The following is an 18,545-nucleotide window of genomic DNA, read 5'->3' as shown; positions in this document are numbered from 1 at the left end:
ATTTAGTCCTTAAAAGTTTGTTAAGTGAAGTCATCTGAACCTGGAGTTTTCTTTGTGGGAAGATGTTTAACTATAAATTCAATTTCTTTGGTAGATTTAGGGCTATCTGGTTTCTTCTTGAGTGAGATTTGGTAATTTGTGTCTTTCAAGGAATGTGTCCATCTTATCCCGGTCATCAAATTTATTGTCATAAAGTTGTTCAGTATATTCCCTTATTATCTTTTTGATCTGTAGAAATGTTCTCTCTGTCATTGCTGATATTGGTAATGTGTGTCTTCCCTCATTTTTTCATGAACAATCTAGTTAGATGTTTACCAATATTTTTGATCCTTCCAAAGAACCAGCTCTTCATTCCACTAATTTATTCTATTTTGTTCTGTTTTTACTTTTATTGACCTCAACCTTATTTTAAACATCTCCTTCTTTTTGCTTGCTTTGGATTTAATTTGTTCTTATCCTGGGTTTTTAAAGTAGAAGCTTAGATTATTTTGAGTCCTTTCTTGATTTCTGGTATAAGCATTAAATGGGATGTTTCCCTCTTAAGCACTGGCTTAGGTGCATCCCACAAATACTGATATGTTCAGTGTTTTCATTTACATTCAAGTTAATTCATAGAAAATATTTTGCAATATCCCTTGTAATTTTTTCTAGGAAAGAAATTTAGAAGTATCTTATTTAACTTCCAAATATTTGGTGATTTTCTAAACATACTACTCTTACTGCTTTTTAGTTTAATTCTATTATGGTCAGAGAACATAATTTGTATGATTTCAGTTCTTCTGCAGAAATTTGTTTTATGGAGATAGCATATTTTTGTGAATGCTCCATGTGTACTTGAAAAGAATATAATACTTCTGGTGGAGTTTTCTATAATTATCGATTATGTCATGTTGCTTAGTAGTGTTACTAGGTCTTCTATATGCTTACTGATTTTGTTTTCTTGCCCTGTCAGTTACTAAGAAAGCAGTGTTCATTTTATAATTGTATTCATATTTTTTTAAACAATCCTGATCATCAATTATGATGCATGAGTTTTTTTCCCCACACACCCACGTAATTCTCCAATGCCAGCTTGGTGTTCTACAATTCAACTCAGTTCTGATGCTATCTACCTGGAGATAATCCATTTAAAATGCCTGACAGGAGAGGAGCTTCAAGATGGCGGAAGAGTGAGACACGGAGATCACCTTCTCCCCACAAATACATCAGAAATACATCTACATGTGGAACAACTCCTACAGAACACCTACTGAACGCTGGCAGAAGACCTCAGACCTCCCAAAAGGCAAGAAACTCCCCACGTACCTGGGTAGGGCAAAAGAAAAAAGAAAAAACAGAGACAAAAGAATAGGGACGTGACCTGTACCAGTGGGAGGGAGCTGTGAAGGAGGAAAGGTTTCCACACACTAGGAAGCCCCTTCGTGGGCGGAGACCGCGGGTGGCAGAGGGGGGAGGCTCCGGAGCCACGGAGGAGAGCGCAGCAACAGGGGTGCGGAGGGCAAAGCGGAGAGATTCCCGCACAGAGGATCGGTGCCGACCAGCACTCACCAGCCCGAGAGGCTTGTCTGCTCACCCGCCGGGGCGGGTGGGGGCTGGGAGCTGAGGCTCGGGCTTCGGTCAGATCCCAGGGAGAGGACTGGGGTTGGCGGCGTGAACACAGCCTGAAGGGGCTAGTGCACCAAGCTAGCTGGGAGGGAGTCCTGGAAAAGGTCTGGAGCTGTCCAAGAGACAAGAGACTTTTTCTTGCTCTTTGTTTCCTGGTGCGCAAGGAGAGGGGATTAAGAGCGCTGCTTAAAGGAGCTCCAGAGACGGGCGTGAGCCGCAGCTATCAGCGCGGACCCCAGAGATGGGCATGAGACGCTAAGGCTGCTGCTGCCGCCACCAAGAAGCCTGTGCACAAGCACAGGTCACTATCCACACCTCCCCTCCTGGGAGCCTGTGCAGCCCGCCGCTGCCAGGGTCCCGCGATCCAGGGACAACTTCCCCAGGAGAACGCACGGCGCGCCTCAGGCTGCTGCAACGTCACGCCGGCCTCTGCCGCCGCAGGCTCACCCCACATCTGTACCCTTCCCTCCCCCTGGCCTGAGTGAGCCAGAGCCCCCGAAGCAGCTGCTCCTTTAACCCCGTCCTGTCTGAGCGAAGAACAGACGCCCTCAGGCGACCTACACACAGAGGCGGGGCCAAATCCAAAGCTGAATCCCGGGAGCTGTGCGAACAAGAAGAGAAAGGGAAATCTCTCCCAGCAGCCTCAGGAGCAGCGGATTAAATCTCCACAATCAACTTGATGTACCTGCATCTGTGGAATACCTGAATAGACAACGAATTATCCCAAATTGAGGAGGTGGACTTTGGGAGCAACGATATATATATATTTTTCCCTTTTTCTCTTTTCGTGAGTGTGCATGTGTGTGATTTTGTCTGTATAGCTTGGCTTTTACCATTTGTCCTAGGGTTCTGTCTGTCCTTGTTTTTTTTTTACTTTAAAACATTTTTTTCTACAAAAAAGAAATCTTTTTTCTTAATATAATTAGTTTTTATTTTAATAACTTTATTTTATTTTATTTTACTTTATTTTATTTTATCTTCTTCTTTCTTTCTTTCTTTTTTTTTCTCCCTTTTATTCTGAGCCGTGTGAATGACATGCTCTTGGTGCTCCAGCCAGGTGTCAGGGCTGCGCCTCTGAAGTGGGAGAGCCAACTTCAGGACACTGGTCCACAAGAGACCTCCCAGCTCCATGTAATATCAAATGGCGAAAATCTCCCAGAGATCTCCATCTCAACGCCAAGACCCAGCTCCACTCAACGACCAGCAAGCTACAGTGCTGGACACCCTATGCCAAACAACTAGCAAGACAGGAACACAACCCCATCCATTAGCAGAGAGGCTGACTAAAATCATAATAAGGCCACAGACACCCCAAAACACACCACCAGAGGGGGACCTGCCCACCAGAAACACAAGATCCAGCCTCATCCACCAGAACATAGGCACTAGTCCCCTCCATCAGGAAGCCTACACAACACACTGAACCAACCTTAGCCACTGGGGACAGACACCAAAAACAATGAGAACTATGAACCTGCAGCCTGTGAAAAGGAGACCCCAAACACAGTAAATTAAGCAAAATGAGAAGACAGAGAAACAAACAGCAGATGAAGGATCAAGGTAAAAACCCACCAGACCTAACAAATGAAGAGGAAATAGGCAGTCTACCTGAAAAAGAATTCAGAATAATGATAGTAAAGATATCCAAAATCTTGGAAATAGAATGGAGAAAATACAAGAAACGTTTAACAAGGACATAGAAGAACTAAAGAGCAAACAAGCAATGATGAACAACACAATAAATGAAATTAAAAATTCTCTAGAAGGAATCAATAGCAGAATAAATGAGGCAGAAGAACGGATAAGTGACCTGGAAGATAAAATAGTGGAAATAACTACCGCAGAGCAGAATAAAGGAAAAAGAATGAAAAGAATGGAGGAGAGTCTCAGAGACCTCTTGGACAACATTAAGTACACCAACATTCGAATTATAGGGGTCCCAGAAGTAGAAGAGAAAAAGAAAGGGACTGAGAAAATATTTGAAGAGATTATTGTTGAAAACTTCCTTAATATGGGAAAGGAAATAGTTAATCGATTCCAGGAAGCACAGAGAGTCCCATACAGGATAAATCCAAGGAGAAACATGCCAAGACACATATTAATCAAACTATCAAAAATTAAATACAAAGCAAAATTATTAAAAGCAGCAAGGGAAAAGCAACAAATAATACACAAGGGAATCCCCATAAGGTTAACAGCTGATCTTTCAGCAGAAACTTTGCAAGCCAGAAGGGAGTGGCAGGACATATTTAAAGTGATGAAGGAGAAAAACCTACAACCAAGATTACTCTGCCCAGCAAGGATCTCAGATTTGACAGAGAAATTAAAACCTTTACAGACAAGCAAAAGCTAAGAGAATTCAGCACCACCAAACCAGCTTTACAACTAATGCTAAAGGAACTTCTCTAGGCAGGAAAAACAAGAGAAGGAAAAGACCTACAATAACAAACCCAGAACAATTAACAAAACGGTAATAGGAACATACATATCGATAATTACTTTAAATGTAAATGGATTAAATGCTCCAACCAAAAGACATCGATTGGCTGAATGGATACAAAAACAAGACCCGTATATATGCTGTCTACAAGAGATCCACTTCAGACCTAGGGACACATACAGACTAAAAGTGAGGGGATGGAAAAAGATATTCCACGCAAATGGAAATCAAAAGAAAGCTGGAGTAGCAATTCTCATATCACACAAAATAGACTTTAAAACAAAGACTATTACAAGAGACAAAGAAGGACACTACATAATGATCAAGGGATCAATCCAAGAAGAAGATATAACAATTGTAAATATTTATGCACCCAACATAGGAGCACCTCAGTACATAAGGCAAATACTAACAGCCATAAAAGGGGAAATCGACAGTAACACAATCATAGTAGGGGACTTTAACACCCCACTTTCACCAATGGACAGATCATCCAAAATGAAAATAAATAAGGAAACACAAGCTTTAAATGATACATTAAACAAGATGTACTTGATTGATATTTATAGGACATTCCATCGAAAAACAACAGAATACACATTCTACTCAAGTGCTCATGGAACATTCTCCAGGATAGATCACATCTTGGGTCACAAATCAAGCCTTGGTAAATTTAAGAAAATTGAAATCTTATGAAGTATCTTTTCCGACCACAACGCTATGAGACTAGGTATCAATTACAGGAAAAAAATCTGTAAAAAATACAAACACATGGAGGCTAAACAACATACTACTTAATAACCAAGAGATCACTGAAGAAATCAAAGAGGAAATCAAAAAATACCTAGAAACAAATGACAATGAAAACACGACGACCCAAAACCTATGAGATGCAGCAAAAGCAGTTCTAAGAGGGAAGTTTATAGCAATACAATCCTACCTTAAGAAACAAGAAACATCAAAAATAAACAACCTAACCTTACACCTAAAGCAATTAGAGAAAGAAGAACAAAAAAACCCCAAAGGTAGCAGAAGGGAAGAAATCATAAAGATGAGATCAGAAATAAATGTAAAAGAAATGAAGCAAATGATAGCAAAAGATCAATAAAACTAAAAGCTGGTTCTTTGAGAAGATAAACAAAATTGATAAACCATTAGCCAGACTTATCAAGAAAAAAAGGGAAAGACTCAAATCAATAGAATTAGAAATGAAAAAGAAGAAGTAACAACTGACACTGCAGAAATACAAAGGATCATGAGAGATTACTACAAGCAACTATATGCCAATAAAATGACAATCTGGAAGAAATGGACAAATTCTTAGAAATGCACAACCTTCCGAGACTAAACCAGGAAGAAATAGAAAATATAAATAGACAAATCACAAGCACGGAAATTGAAACTGTGATTAAAAATCTTCCAACAAACAAAAGCCCAGGACCAGATGGCTTCACAGGCAAATTCTATCAAACATTTAGAGAAGAGCTAACACCTATCCTTCTTAAACTCTTCCAAAATATAGCAGAGGGAGGAACACTGCCAAACTCATCTACGAGGCCACGATCACCCTGATACCAAAACCAGACAAAGATGCCACAAAGAAAGAAAACTACAGGCCAGTATCACTGATGAACATAGATGCAAAAATCCTCAACAAAATACTAGCAAACAGAATCCAACAGTGCATTAAAAGGATCATACACCATGATCAAGTGGGGTTATTCCAGGAATGCAAGGATTCTTCAACATATGCAAATCAATCAATGTGATACATCATATTAACAAATTGAAGGAGAAAAACCATATGATCAGCTCAAGAGACGCAGAGAAAGCTTCGACAAAATTCAACACCCATTTATGATAAAAACCCTCCAGAAAGTAGGCATAGAGGGAACTTTCCTCAACATAATAAAGGCCATATATGACAAACCCACAGCCAACATCGTCCTCAATGGTGAAAAACTGAAACCATTTCCACTAAGATCAGGAACAAGACAAGGTTGCCCACTCTCACCACTATTATTCAATATAGTTTTGGAAGTTTTAGCCACAGCAATAAGAGAAGAAAAAGAAATAAAAGGAATCCAAATCAGCAAAGAAGAAGTAAAGCTGTCACTGTTTGCAGATGACATGATAGACATGATACTATACATAGAGAATCCTAAAGATGCTACCAGAAAACTACTAGAGCCAATCAATGAATTTGGTAAAGTAGCAGGATACAAAATTAATGCACAGAAATCTCTTGCATTCATATACACTAATGATGAAAAATCTGAAAGAGAAATTAAGGAAACAATCCCATTTACCATTGCAACAAAAAGAATAAAATATCTAGGAATAAACCTACTTAAGAAGACAAAAGAGCTGTCTGCCGAAAATTATAAGACACTGATGAAAGAAATTAAAGATGATACAAATAGATGGAGAGATATACCATGTTCTTGGATTGGAAGAATCAACATTGTGAAAATGACTATACTACCCAAAGCAATCTACAGATTCAATGCAGTCCCTATCAAACTACCACTAGCATTTTTCACAGAACTAGAACAAAAAATTTCACAATTTGTATGGAAACACAAAAGACCCCGAATAGCCAAAGCAATCTTGAGAAAGAAAAACGGAGCTGGAGGAATCAGGCTCCCTGACTTCAGACAATACTACAAAGCTACAGTAATCAAGACAGTATGGTACTGGCACAAAAACAGAAATATAAATCAATGGAACAGGATAGAAAGTCTAGAGATAAACCCACGCACATATGGTCACCTTATCTTTGATAAAGGAGGCAAGAATATACAGTGGAGAAAAGACAGCCTCTTCAATAAGTGGTGCTGGGGAAACTGGGCAGCTACATGTAAAAGAATGAAATTAGAACACTCCCTAACACCATACACAAAAATAAACTCAGAATGGATTAAAGATCTAAATATAAGGCCAGACACTATAAAACTCTGAGAGGAAAACATAGGCAGAACACTCTATGACATAAATCACAGCAAGACCCTTTTTGACCCACCTCCTAGAGAAATGGACGTAAAAACAAAAATAAACAAATGGGACCTAATGAAACTTCAAAGCTTTTGCACAGCAAAGGAAACCATAAACAAGAAGAAAAGACAACCCTCAGAATGGGAGAAAATATTTGCAAATGAAGCAACTGACAAAGGATTAATCTCCAAAATTTACAAGCAGCTTATGCAGCTCAATATCAAAAAAAACAAACAACCCAATCCAAAAATGGGCAGAAGACCTAAATAGACATTTCTCCAAAGAAGATATACAGATTGCCAACAAACACATGAAAGAATGCTCAACATCATTAATCATTAGAGAAATGCAAATCAAAACTACAATGAGATATCATATCACACTGGTCAGAATGGCCATCATCAAAAAATCTACAAACAATAAATGCTGGAGAAGGTGTGGAGAAAAGGGAACCCTCTTGCACTGTTGGTGGGAATGTAAATTGATACAGCCACTATGGAGAACAGTATGGAGGTTCCTTAAACAACTAAAAATAGAACTACCATATGACCCAGCAATGCCACTACTGGGCATATACCCTGAGAAAACCATAATTCAAAAAGAGTCATGTACCCCAATGTTCATTGCAGCTCTATTTACAATAGCCAGGACATGGAAGCAACCTAAGTGTCCATCAGCAGATGAATGGATATAGAAGATGTGGCACATATATACAATGGAATATTACTCAGCTGTAAAAAGAAATGAAATTGAGTTATTTGTAGTGAGGTGGATGGACCTAGAGACCGTCATACAGAGTGAAGTAAGTAAGTCAGAAAGAGAAAAACAAATACCATATGCTAACACATATATATGGAATCTAAAAAAAAAAAAAAGGTCATGAAGAACCTAGGGGCAAGACGGGAATAAAGATGCAGACCTACTAGAGAATGGACTTGAGGATACGGGGAGGGGGAAGGGTAAGGTGGGACAAAGTGAGAGAGTGGCATGAACATATATACACTACCAAACGTAAAATAGATAGCTAGTGGGAAGCAGCCGCATAGCACAGGGAGATCAGCCTGGTGCTTTGTGACCACCTAGAGGGGTGGGATAGGGAGCGTGGGAGGGAGGGAGACGCAAGAGGGAAGAGATATGGGGACAAAAGTATATGTATAACTGATTCACTTTGTTATAAAGCAGAAACTAACACACCATTGTAAAGCAATTATACTCCAATAAAGATGTTAAAAAAATTTTTTTTTAAATAAATAAATAAAATAAAATGCCTGACAGAGTACCTGTTAGTAAGCAACAAGTGGTAGTAATAGTAATAGCAGTAGAAATAGTAATAATAGTGATCTAGGGTGGCCTCGGTCTGCAGCGGCTTGAAGCAGGATTTTGGTTCCCAGCCAGAGATTAAAGCATGCTGTGACAGTGAGAATGCTGAATCCTAGCCACTAGACCAGTGGCCAGTGACAAAGCCCTAGCCTGTACAGCTCTGCAGAAATGAATTCCCACAAAGACAGAAAGTAGTGAAACAAGTAAAGTGTTTATTAGGAGGAAAAAGGGTACTTGTGGATAGACACACAGGGGGTCTCAGAGAGTTGGTCGCACCCTCCTGGTAGTTTGATTCACTTTTATGGGGCATTTCTTCCAGGTTTCCTTGGCCAATCATCTTGCTTTGCCTCGTCTGAGCCTGTATTTGGTATATCTCACGGTCCTCCCACATGTGCGAGCGCATCTCTTAGCCAAGATGGATTCTAGCGAAGAGGCCTATGGGTAGCCTGACATCACCTACTATGGGGTGGCGCCTCCTCCCTTTTCGACCTTCAAGGATCCTTTCTGCACGTGTGTAGTCAGGAAGGTCTCCTCCTTCGAGAATGAGGAATATGTGGTCTTTTATCTTTTGTCTGGGCAGGGCTTAGCTTCTCCTTCCTCCTGCTATTTTGGAGTATCTGTCCACACGGGACGAACTCCAACTGTTCAGCCTGGGGCCCATCTATCTCCTGCCTCAATAGCAGTAGTAGTAATATTATTTAAAAATATTACTTAACGTAAATTATATTATTGTTTAATATTTTATTATTAAATATTATTATATCTGCTAAAATGACTCACCATTTTCTTTCAGCTTTATCAAATTTTCTTTCAATTTCTCAATTTCTAGTTGAGACTTCTCAAGTGCAGAATCTAAAAGAAAAAAAAGAACAAAATATTTGTGTATGGAGCAACTGATTAGTATAATAATCAAATTTCAAACGACTATTTTTCTTTGGAACACTTTCTTTCTGATGGCCTTCCCCTGACTTTCTGCATAAATGTCACCTCCTCCCGGAATCTTTTCCAGATTCCCCTCTTAATATTCCTACTACACCTTATATTTATCCCTGTCCTTGATATCATCTGATCTTGTAATCTTTCCCTGTTTCCCTAACCAGATTCTATGCTGAAGAGTTTGGACTACTGTAAACAACAGGAACAGCTGAAAGTTTTCAAGCATGGTACTACCAGTTTAGTAAAAAGAAATTACACACGGAAATACTTAAAATTAATTCCTGCAATTAATAATATTTAGAATTTTGCCAGTAGTTTCTAGAAATATCAAAATAGCAAAATTTCAGGAAATAGCTTTTGGTACTATTCAAGAATTTTATGAGGAGAGCAGAAGGGCATAAGGAAAGTATATGGGGCATTGGAGTCTTTTGGATTTGGGTTCTCTAACCCAGGTTTTATCACTTTGCCTCCTGTGGTCTACTCATCACCAATGGTACGGCTGATAGGCCTCCAATAACGGCAAGTTGAGGAATCTCCCAGAAGTAAGACACTAACATGAATCTTGTAAGAGATCATTCCCAATCACACAGAAAAGGTGCACGAGGAAATCAGGCACCAAGCTTCTAGGAGTCTTCTCCCAGCGGAGTCACACAGGATGTGCTTAATTTCTCCAGCAACGAATTGACAATTCGTGTGAAATGTTGTCTACCAGGAAAATTCATTACAGACTCGGTGGCCAACGTATTTATTGGGGGCTGGTGACATAGACACCACCTTCTGCCTAGGACACATCAAAATCCCAGACTCTCAGAAGGAAAGCAGGTTTTCAGCATAAATCACATTGTTTGTACAAAGAGGTCAAGCACAGTGAGCCACTATTACAAATTGGGGAATGGTGGGAACCTTCCCCAAATGCAAGTTTCCAGATGCTAGCCAAGGGCTAACCTGACAAGCAGGACTTTCTAAGGACAGCAGTGTCAGGTCTTCTTCTTTTTTTTTTTTTTTACATCTTTATTGGAGTATAATTGCTTTACAATGTTGTGTTAGTTTCTGCTGTACAATAAAGTGAATCAGCTATATGCATACATGTATCCCCATATCCCCTCCCTCTTGAGCCTCCCTCCTACCCTCCCTATCCCACCCCTCTAGGTCATCACAAAGCATCTGGCTTATCTCCCTGTGCTATGCAGCAGCTTCCCACTAGCAGGTTTTCTATGTTAACTATTTTCTGCACAGGATGGGTATACCACGTTTTGTTTATCTACTCACCAAATGACAGATGTTTGAGTTGTTTCTATGTTTTGGCTACTGTAAATAATAGTGCTCTGAACATTCACATACAAGTTTTTTTTTAATTTATTTTTTGAAGTGTAGTTGACTTACAATGTTGTGTTAATTTCTCATACAAGTTTTTGAGTGGACATATGTCTTCATTTCTCCTGGGTCACGCAGGAGTGGAATTGCTGGGTCACATGATAATTTTACATTTAACACCTTGAGAAACTCCCAAATTGTCTTCCAAAGTGTCTGCATGATTTTACAATCCCATCAGCAATGTTCCAATTTCTACACATCCTTGCCAACACTTGTCATTGTCTTTTTTATTATAGCCATTCTAGAGGGTGTGAAGAGGGATCTCATTGTTTTAATTTGCACTTCCCTAATGACCAATGATGTTGAGCATCTTTTCATGTGCCTATTGGCCATTCATATACCTTCTCTAAAGAAATGTCTACTCAAATTTTATTTTGTTTATTTTAAAATTGGGCTGTCTTTTTATAATAATATAAAAGAATATGTGAGAATTCTTCATATATTCTGGATATGAGTCCCACATCAAACACATAATTTGCAAATATTTCTCTCAGTCTGTGGTTTGTCTTTTCACTTTCTTGTTAGTATCTTTTGAAGTACAGAAATTTTAAACTTTGAGTAAGTACAATTTATTAGGTTTTCTCTTATCACTTTTGCTTTTGGTGTTACATCTAACATATGATTGCCTAACTCCAGATCGTAAGGATTTACTCCTGTGTTTTCTTCTAAGCATTTTATAATTTTAACTCTTACATTTAGTTCTGTGGTCCATTTTGAGTTAATTTTTGTGTACGTGTGAGGTAGGGGCCTGTGTTATTTTGAAGCATCTCCCAGACATCATATCATTCATCTATAAATATTTTACTATGTATCTCTAAAAGACAAGGACTCTTTTTAAATATAAACTCAATACCATTATGTGTGATTAAGGAAATTTAACAAGAATTCCTTAATACAAATAGCCAATTAGCATTCAAACTTCCAACTGTTGCATAAATGTTAAAAAATCTGTTTGAATCAGAATCCAGTAAAGGCCACACATTATATCTGGTTAATAATTCCTTCAAACCTTTAAAAATTCATCTTTTTCTTGTAATTTATTTATTGAAGAATAAATAAATATTTGGCATGTATTCTTTTTTATTATTGAAAACTATTTTTATTATTGGCCAAAATTTTTCATTCCCATCCAAATTTTGGGGTGTGATATAAAGAGAGCTAGAAAATAAACTAAAATAAAGTCCTTCATTTAAAAGAGTCAGTTTGTTGAAAGAAATAGGCTAATACTTGGGAAACACTATCATGTAACACATATACTTAGGAATAAATTCTGGCTATAAATTAATGGATGATTCAAGAAGTAACACGTAAGGCCCACAATGACACTACATATGATATTTTAAAAGGACTTGCTAACTCAGCTTCCCAGCAGTCCCCTGGGGATACCGTGCAGACAGTTTTCAATTAATAGTTTAGGATCCACCAGAGCAACCAAGTGCTGATGGAACAGGGTGCTATGTGATTGTGTTCTGCTGCATCCAAATGTAACTAAACGTAACAGGGGTCCTGCTTTTTCCTTTGTCCTTCTGTACTGCAAGTAGCAGACTGCTTTTCATCAGACTCACGTGGCCAAATTTCCTTTTTTTTCTAATTGGGTTTATTGAGATATACTTTGCATACAGTAAAATTCATCCATTTAAGTAATTTGATGAATTTTGACAAATATATGCAATTGTGTACCCGTTAGCCCAATTTTCCATCATTCTGAAAAGGTCATTTGTGTTCACTGTTTAAAATGCATTCTTAACAAAATCTCAACCCTCCTGATATTCTTTGTTTTTAATTCCACAATCAATTTGGCAGAATCATTATTGTTTTATACATTTAACATTTTTAAGATATGACCCTAAAGTAACATATATACTGCATGAAAAAGAATCAGTCTAATTTCTTTAATTATTGCAAATTATATAGAGAGGAAATCATTTAAAAAATTTAAACTTCATACTAAAATAAATTATAGATAAAGCAAAGATTGAAACATAAATAATAAATCCATAAAAACACTAAAAGAAAAAAAAACACCAGAGGAGAACATTTTCAATAACCTTGTAGTGATACAGAAAAGGCTTTACACATGAAAACCCAGAAGCCATAAAGAATAACTTGGTTAAATCTAACTTGATAAATATTAGCATTTCTATATGGCAAAAAAACTCAACATGATATTTATATCCAAGAAAAGGCTCATATCCAGAATATACAGAAAACTCCTACAAATTAATAAACTCCTACAAAACATAAAGATACAACCCAATAGAAAAATATGTGCAAGACTTGAGCAGGAACTTCACAAAATGGTATATCTAAATGAGCAATAACAACAACAACAAACATATTAAAGGATTTTCAACATCGTTAGCTGTCAGGGAAATGCAAAGTAAAGCCACAATTAAATACTAGTACATACTCATCAGAAAAGGTAAAATTAATAAGACTGACAATACTGAGTACTGACAAAGAATGTGAAGCAACCACAATCCCATATACAACCGAGGTGACCTTAAATTAATACAACTATTTGGAACACAGTATGGCAGTATCTACCAAAGTAGAACAAACCTGTAACCCTTTGATCTAATAATTCTACTCTTAGGAATATCATGATCAGAGATGTATAGATAAGCACAAGAATATTCATAGCAGCACAATTCATAATAGAGCACAACTGGAAACATGAATGTTCATCATCAGTAGAATGGATAAATAGAATACATTGAGTAGGCTTATTCAATGGAATACTAGAGTACAAACAACAAAAGTGAACAAACTACTGCTACATGCAACAATATAAATGAATCTCACAAACTTAAGATTGAACAAAAGAAACAAACTAAAGGATGCATACTCCCTGTAGTCAAAACTCAGAAATAACCTTAAAAGTTAGGATAGTCATTATTTTGGGGGAGGAGAGAATATGTAGACATAGGAAGAAGAAACAGGGCTTCCAGAGTGCTGGAAATTTCTTGCACTGGGTAGTGTAAATATTGGAGTTGTACACTTTTGGGTAGGTATGTTATGCTATGCTTCAATAAAAATTTCTGGACACTGTAGAAAATGAGGCTGTATATCAGACTTTTATGTGTTTATCTTAAAAGATTTTTTTCTCAGTGCTCTCGTGTTCCAACCTGAGTAGGATCATTACACTTAAAACATTGTTAGACATGTTCATCTGTAACTACAGCTTACCTAATTTACTCTGTTCTTTCTCCTTCCCTTGCAGTTCATCAGTGAGCCTTCGGATCTCTTCATGGGCCATCCCTAACCTCCTTGTTACTTGTTCCATATCTCTCTCTCTGCAGTTTTGTGATATTTTACCTTTTTCTGGGTCTTCATTACGGGACTGAAATAAAACCACTGTTAGTAGTACACCAAAAAGTAAATATACCCTTATGACATCGTGCTATTACCTATAAATGTTTGAAAGCCAATAAAGAAGAGTAGCAAACAGAATATTTATGTGCATTTCTTTTATTAGGTTGAACCATAGAAAATTGGTCATAGTTGATTGTTTTTAACCTATAAACATGCAATTTCACAAGGTTCAAACCTAACGTATCTAAGAGATTATGGTTATATAATAGAAATTTAATCATAAAAATTATCATCTTGCCAAAGAGAGTGAAAATACTCCTCATTTACATGGTAATTAAATACAGTTTATAAAATGCCTTTACATAAGGTATTTCATTTAATTTCAAGGTATGTACACAATTAAGGCTCAAATCATGTTCAGAGCTCCTTTCCTACAATTACTTTCAAAGCATTTTAAAAACTAAGTAAGAAATTCAACCTCAATGATATTTTGCTTTTGATCCCCAAGATATGTATTTATTTTATATACATATAATCATTACACAAATTTTTCTAAAAAATAAGAAAATAACCAATAGCATCTACATAACAAAACTATTTTTAGCTTACTGGTATATTTCCTTGCAGTATATTTTATTTATGTACATTTTTTACATAGTCATAATCCCAATCTATATACACATTTCTGTCTGGCTTTTTCATTTAACATTATATGAGGAACATTTTTCTATACTGCTGTACAGATTTTGTAATGATTATTTTTAAAGGCTATATAATGTTCCAGTAGGTGCAGCATAATTTATATAATCATTTCAACATTTTGGTAGTTTCCAATTTTTGCTATTGAAAATAATACTATGATGGATATACAGTTTCATCCATATATATTTATCTTGGGTTACTTCCCATTGTTAAATTCTCTGTATGTGCTTTATTCACTGGATTTAGCTCTTAATAACATTTCCCCAGATCAAAAAATAATTTCCACAAACAGAATTAATTATATGTAAAATAATGTGCTATACAGTCTAAAGGACTCCCCCCCAAAAGAAGCTCCAAACGTATTTGGGAAGAAGTGTGTACTGTCCGAAGGTGATTTTTCAAAGGACATAACACACATCGATTGTTTAAGTTTTGATACATTCAATAAAAATCAGCTATTGTGTTAAATGGGTGATTGACTTTTTTCTTCTTCCCAAATTTTTGTGATGTGTTTATAATACTCTTATGCACAACTGATATTTTTTACAGCATGGATTTGTACATTTTAATATATTCAAACAAAATACTTACAGGGTAAAAGCTAACTTGTAACTAGCTACTGTTATTAAGTAAAAGATTGTAATTTTTTCTTACCTCACTCAGACTTTTTTCAGACTGATGCACAAGTTCTTGATGTTTCTGATGTTCCCTTTGCAGAGGCTGGTGAGTTTGTTCAAATTTCTCCTAAGTAAATATTAAGAGGTGAATGAAAATTACATCAATCAGCTTCATGAATAAAAATGTCATTTAAATTTTAAAAAATAACCACGTAAAAAAAGAGGGAGCACAGTCCAATCCATTTTATGAGGCGAGACCATGCATTCTCAATGAGACAATATTGCCCCCAAGGGAGTGCAAACTGATTTCTAGGGGGGGAAAAACTTACCCTTTTAAGTACAAAGTGCAGATGCCTACAGTACATAAATAGAATTACTTTATATCAGTGCCATTAAAATTTCATGGGAGAGTGATAGAAAAAATTATCTAAGAAGTGTCATTATTGGGTTTCCCTGGTGGCGTAGTGGTTAAGAATCCGCCTGCCAATGCAGGGGACACAGGTTCAAGCCCTGGTCTGGGAAGATCCCACATGCCGCGGAGCAACTAAGCCCGTGCACCACAACTACCGAGCCTGCTCTCTAGAGCCCACAAGCCACAACTACTGAGCCTGTGCGCCTAGAGCCCGTGCTTCGCAACAAGAGAAGCCACCACGATGAGAAGCCTGTGTACTGCAACGAAGAGTAGCCCCCGCTCGCTGCAACTAGAGAAAAGCCCAAGCACAGCAACGAAGACCCAACTCAGCCAAAAATAAAATAAATTAAACAAACAAACAAAACAAAAAAAACTTTAAGAAGTGTCATTGGCCTTCCCTGGTGGCGCAGTGGTTACGAATCCGCCTGCCAACGCAGGGGACACGGGTTCGAACCCTGGTCCAGGAAGACCCCACATGCTGCGGAGCAACTAAGCCCGTGCGCCACAACTACTGAGCCTGCGCTCTAGAGCCCGCGAGCCACAACTACTGAGCCCGCGTGCCACAACTACTGAAGCCCGCGCACCCTAGAGCCCGTGCTCCACAATAAGAGAAGCCACTGTAATGAGAAGCCTGCACACCGCAACAAAGAGTAGCCCCCGCTCATCGCAACTAGAGAAAGCCCGCGCACAGCAATGAAGACCCAACACAGCCAAAAATAAAATAAAATAAAAAATAAAATATAAAATAAATTAAAAAAAAAAAAAAAGAAGTGTCATTATGGAGGCAATAATGACAAAAAGGTTGGCTAACACTGGCTAGCCAGACCTTGATATTAAAGCCTGACAACGATAATACAAAAAGAAAAATCACAGGGCAACCTCACTCATAAACATAGATGCAAAAACTTAAACAAAAATTTATCAAACTGAATCTATAATATTTAGAAAGGATAACAAATTATGAACAAGTTGGATTTATCCCAGGAATGCAAGATAGGTTTAACATTTGAAAAATTAATCAATGAAATTCTCACATTAACAGATGAAAGTTCTAAATTACTTCATTATCTCAATGGCTATAGAAAAAACATTTTATAAACTCAACATTAATTCCTAATAAAAGCTCTTAACAAACTAGGAATAAAAGAGAACTTTCTTAACCTGACAAAGGGTATCATTAAAAAAAACCCAACCCTTAATCAAACATCATACCACTGAATACTTTTTCTCTAACATCATTAACTAGACAAGTATGTCTCCTATTCAAGATAATACTAGAGATCCTAGCCAGTATAGTAAGGTAAATAAAAGAATTAAAAGGAATCAAATTGGAAAGGAAGAAACAAAAGTATCATTATTCCCAGATAGGACTGTACAGGTAGAAAAAATTTTAAATCTTCAAATAAATTATTAAGATAAATGAGAAATTTTAGCAACATTGGTAGGTATAGTCAATATATAAAATTAATTATACTTTTAATACTAGCAATTATTAGAAAATTAAATTCTTAATAAATATAGCATTTACCATTAATAGCACCCAAAAATATGAAGTATCTAGCAATAAATATTAAAAAAATGTGCAAGATTTTGTAGGGAAAATTATAAAACTTTATTTATATACATTAAAAAATAAATGGAGAGATAGGCCATGATCACAAATGATATCAATAATTTAAGATAGCGCAACAGTCAGCTCTACCCACCACCAGAGCCTCCCATCAAGCCTCTTAGATAGCCTCAACCACCAGAGGGCAGACAGCAGAAGCAAGAAAAACTACAATCCTGCAGCCTGTGGACCAAAAACCACAGTTACAGAAAGATAGACAAGATGAAAAGGCAGAGGGCTATGTACCAGATGAAGGAACAAGAAAAAACCCCAGAAAAACAACTAAATGAAGTGGAGATAGGCAACCTTCCAGAAAAAGAATCCAGAATAATGATAGTGAAGATGATCCAGGACCTCGGAATAAGAATGGAGGCAAAGATTGAGAAGATGCAAGAAATGATTAACAAAGACCTAGAAGAATTAAAGAACAAACAAACAGAGATCACCAATACAATAACTGAAATGAAAACTACACTAGAAGGCATCAATAGCAGAATAACTGAGGCAGAAGAACGGATAAGTGACCTGGAAGACAGAATGGTGGAATTCACTGCTGCAGAACAGACTAAAGAAAAAAGAATGAAAAGAAATGAAAACAGCGTAAGAGACCTCTGGGACAACATTAAACGCAACAACATTCGCATTATAGGGGTCCCAGAAGGTGAAGAGAGAGAGAAATGACCAGAGAAAATATTTGAAGAGACTACAGTCGAAAACTTCCCTAACATGGGAAAGGAAATAGCCACCCAAGTCCAGGAAGCACAGAGAGTCCCATACAGGATAAACGCAAGGAGAAACACGCCGAGACACATAGTAATCAAAGTGGCAAAAATTAAAGACAAAGAAAAATTATTGAAAGCAGCAAGGGAAAAACGACAAATAACATACAAGGGAACTCCCATAAGGTTAACAGCTGATTTCTCAGCAGAAACTCTGCAAGCCAGAAGGGACTGGCATGATATACTTAAAGTGATGAAAGGGAAGAACCTACAACCAAGATTACTCTACCCGGCAAGGATCTTATTTAGATTTGATGGAGAAATCAAAAGCTTTACAGACAAGCAAAAGCTTAGAGAATTCAGCACCACCAAACCAGCTCTACAACAAATGCTAAAGGAACTTCTCTAAGTGGGAAACACAAGAGAATAAAAGGACCTACAAAAACAAACCCAAAACAATTAAGAAAATGGTCATAGGAACATACATATCGATAATTACCTT

The 18,545-nt window shown here is 37.2% G+C and overlaps 1 protein-coding gene across 1 annotated transcript in view; it reads right to left on the bottom strand.

Moving 5' to 3' along the window:
* The window catches only part of CCDC30 (coiled-coil domain containing 30), a 159,687-nt gene that overhangs the window by 125,195 nt on the left and 15,947 nt on the right, over positions 1-18,545 (bottom strand). Inside the window, exons 4-6 of the mRNA XM_036832536.1 lie at positions 15,341-15,430; positions 13,859-14,012; positions 9,140-9,211 (exon numbers count right to left, since the gene is read on the bottom strand). Coding sequence (XP_036688431.1) covers positions 9,140-9,211; positions 13,859-14,012; positions 15,341-15,430 — 316 coding nt within the window. The remainder of the gene's footprint in view (positions 1-9,139; positions 9,212-13,858; positions 14,013-15,340; positions 15,431-18,545) is intronic.

This window comes from Balaenoptera musculus, chromosome 1, assembly GCF_009873245.2.
Source record: "Balaenoptera musculus isolate JJ_BM4_2016_0621 chromosome 1, mBalMus1.pri.v3, whole genome shotgun sequence".
Classification (NCBI taxonomy): Eukaryota; Metazoa; Chordata; class Mammalia; order Artiodactyla; family Balaenopteridae; genus Balaenoptera; species Balaenoptera musculus.
Note: the sequence above shows the minus strand (reverse complement) of the source record. Positions and strands in the feature narration are given on the sequence as shown.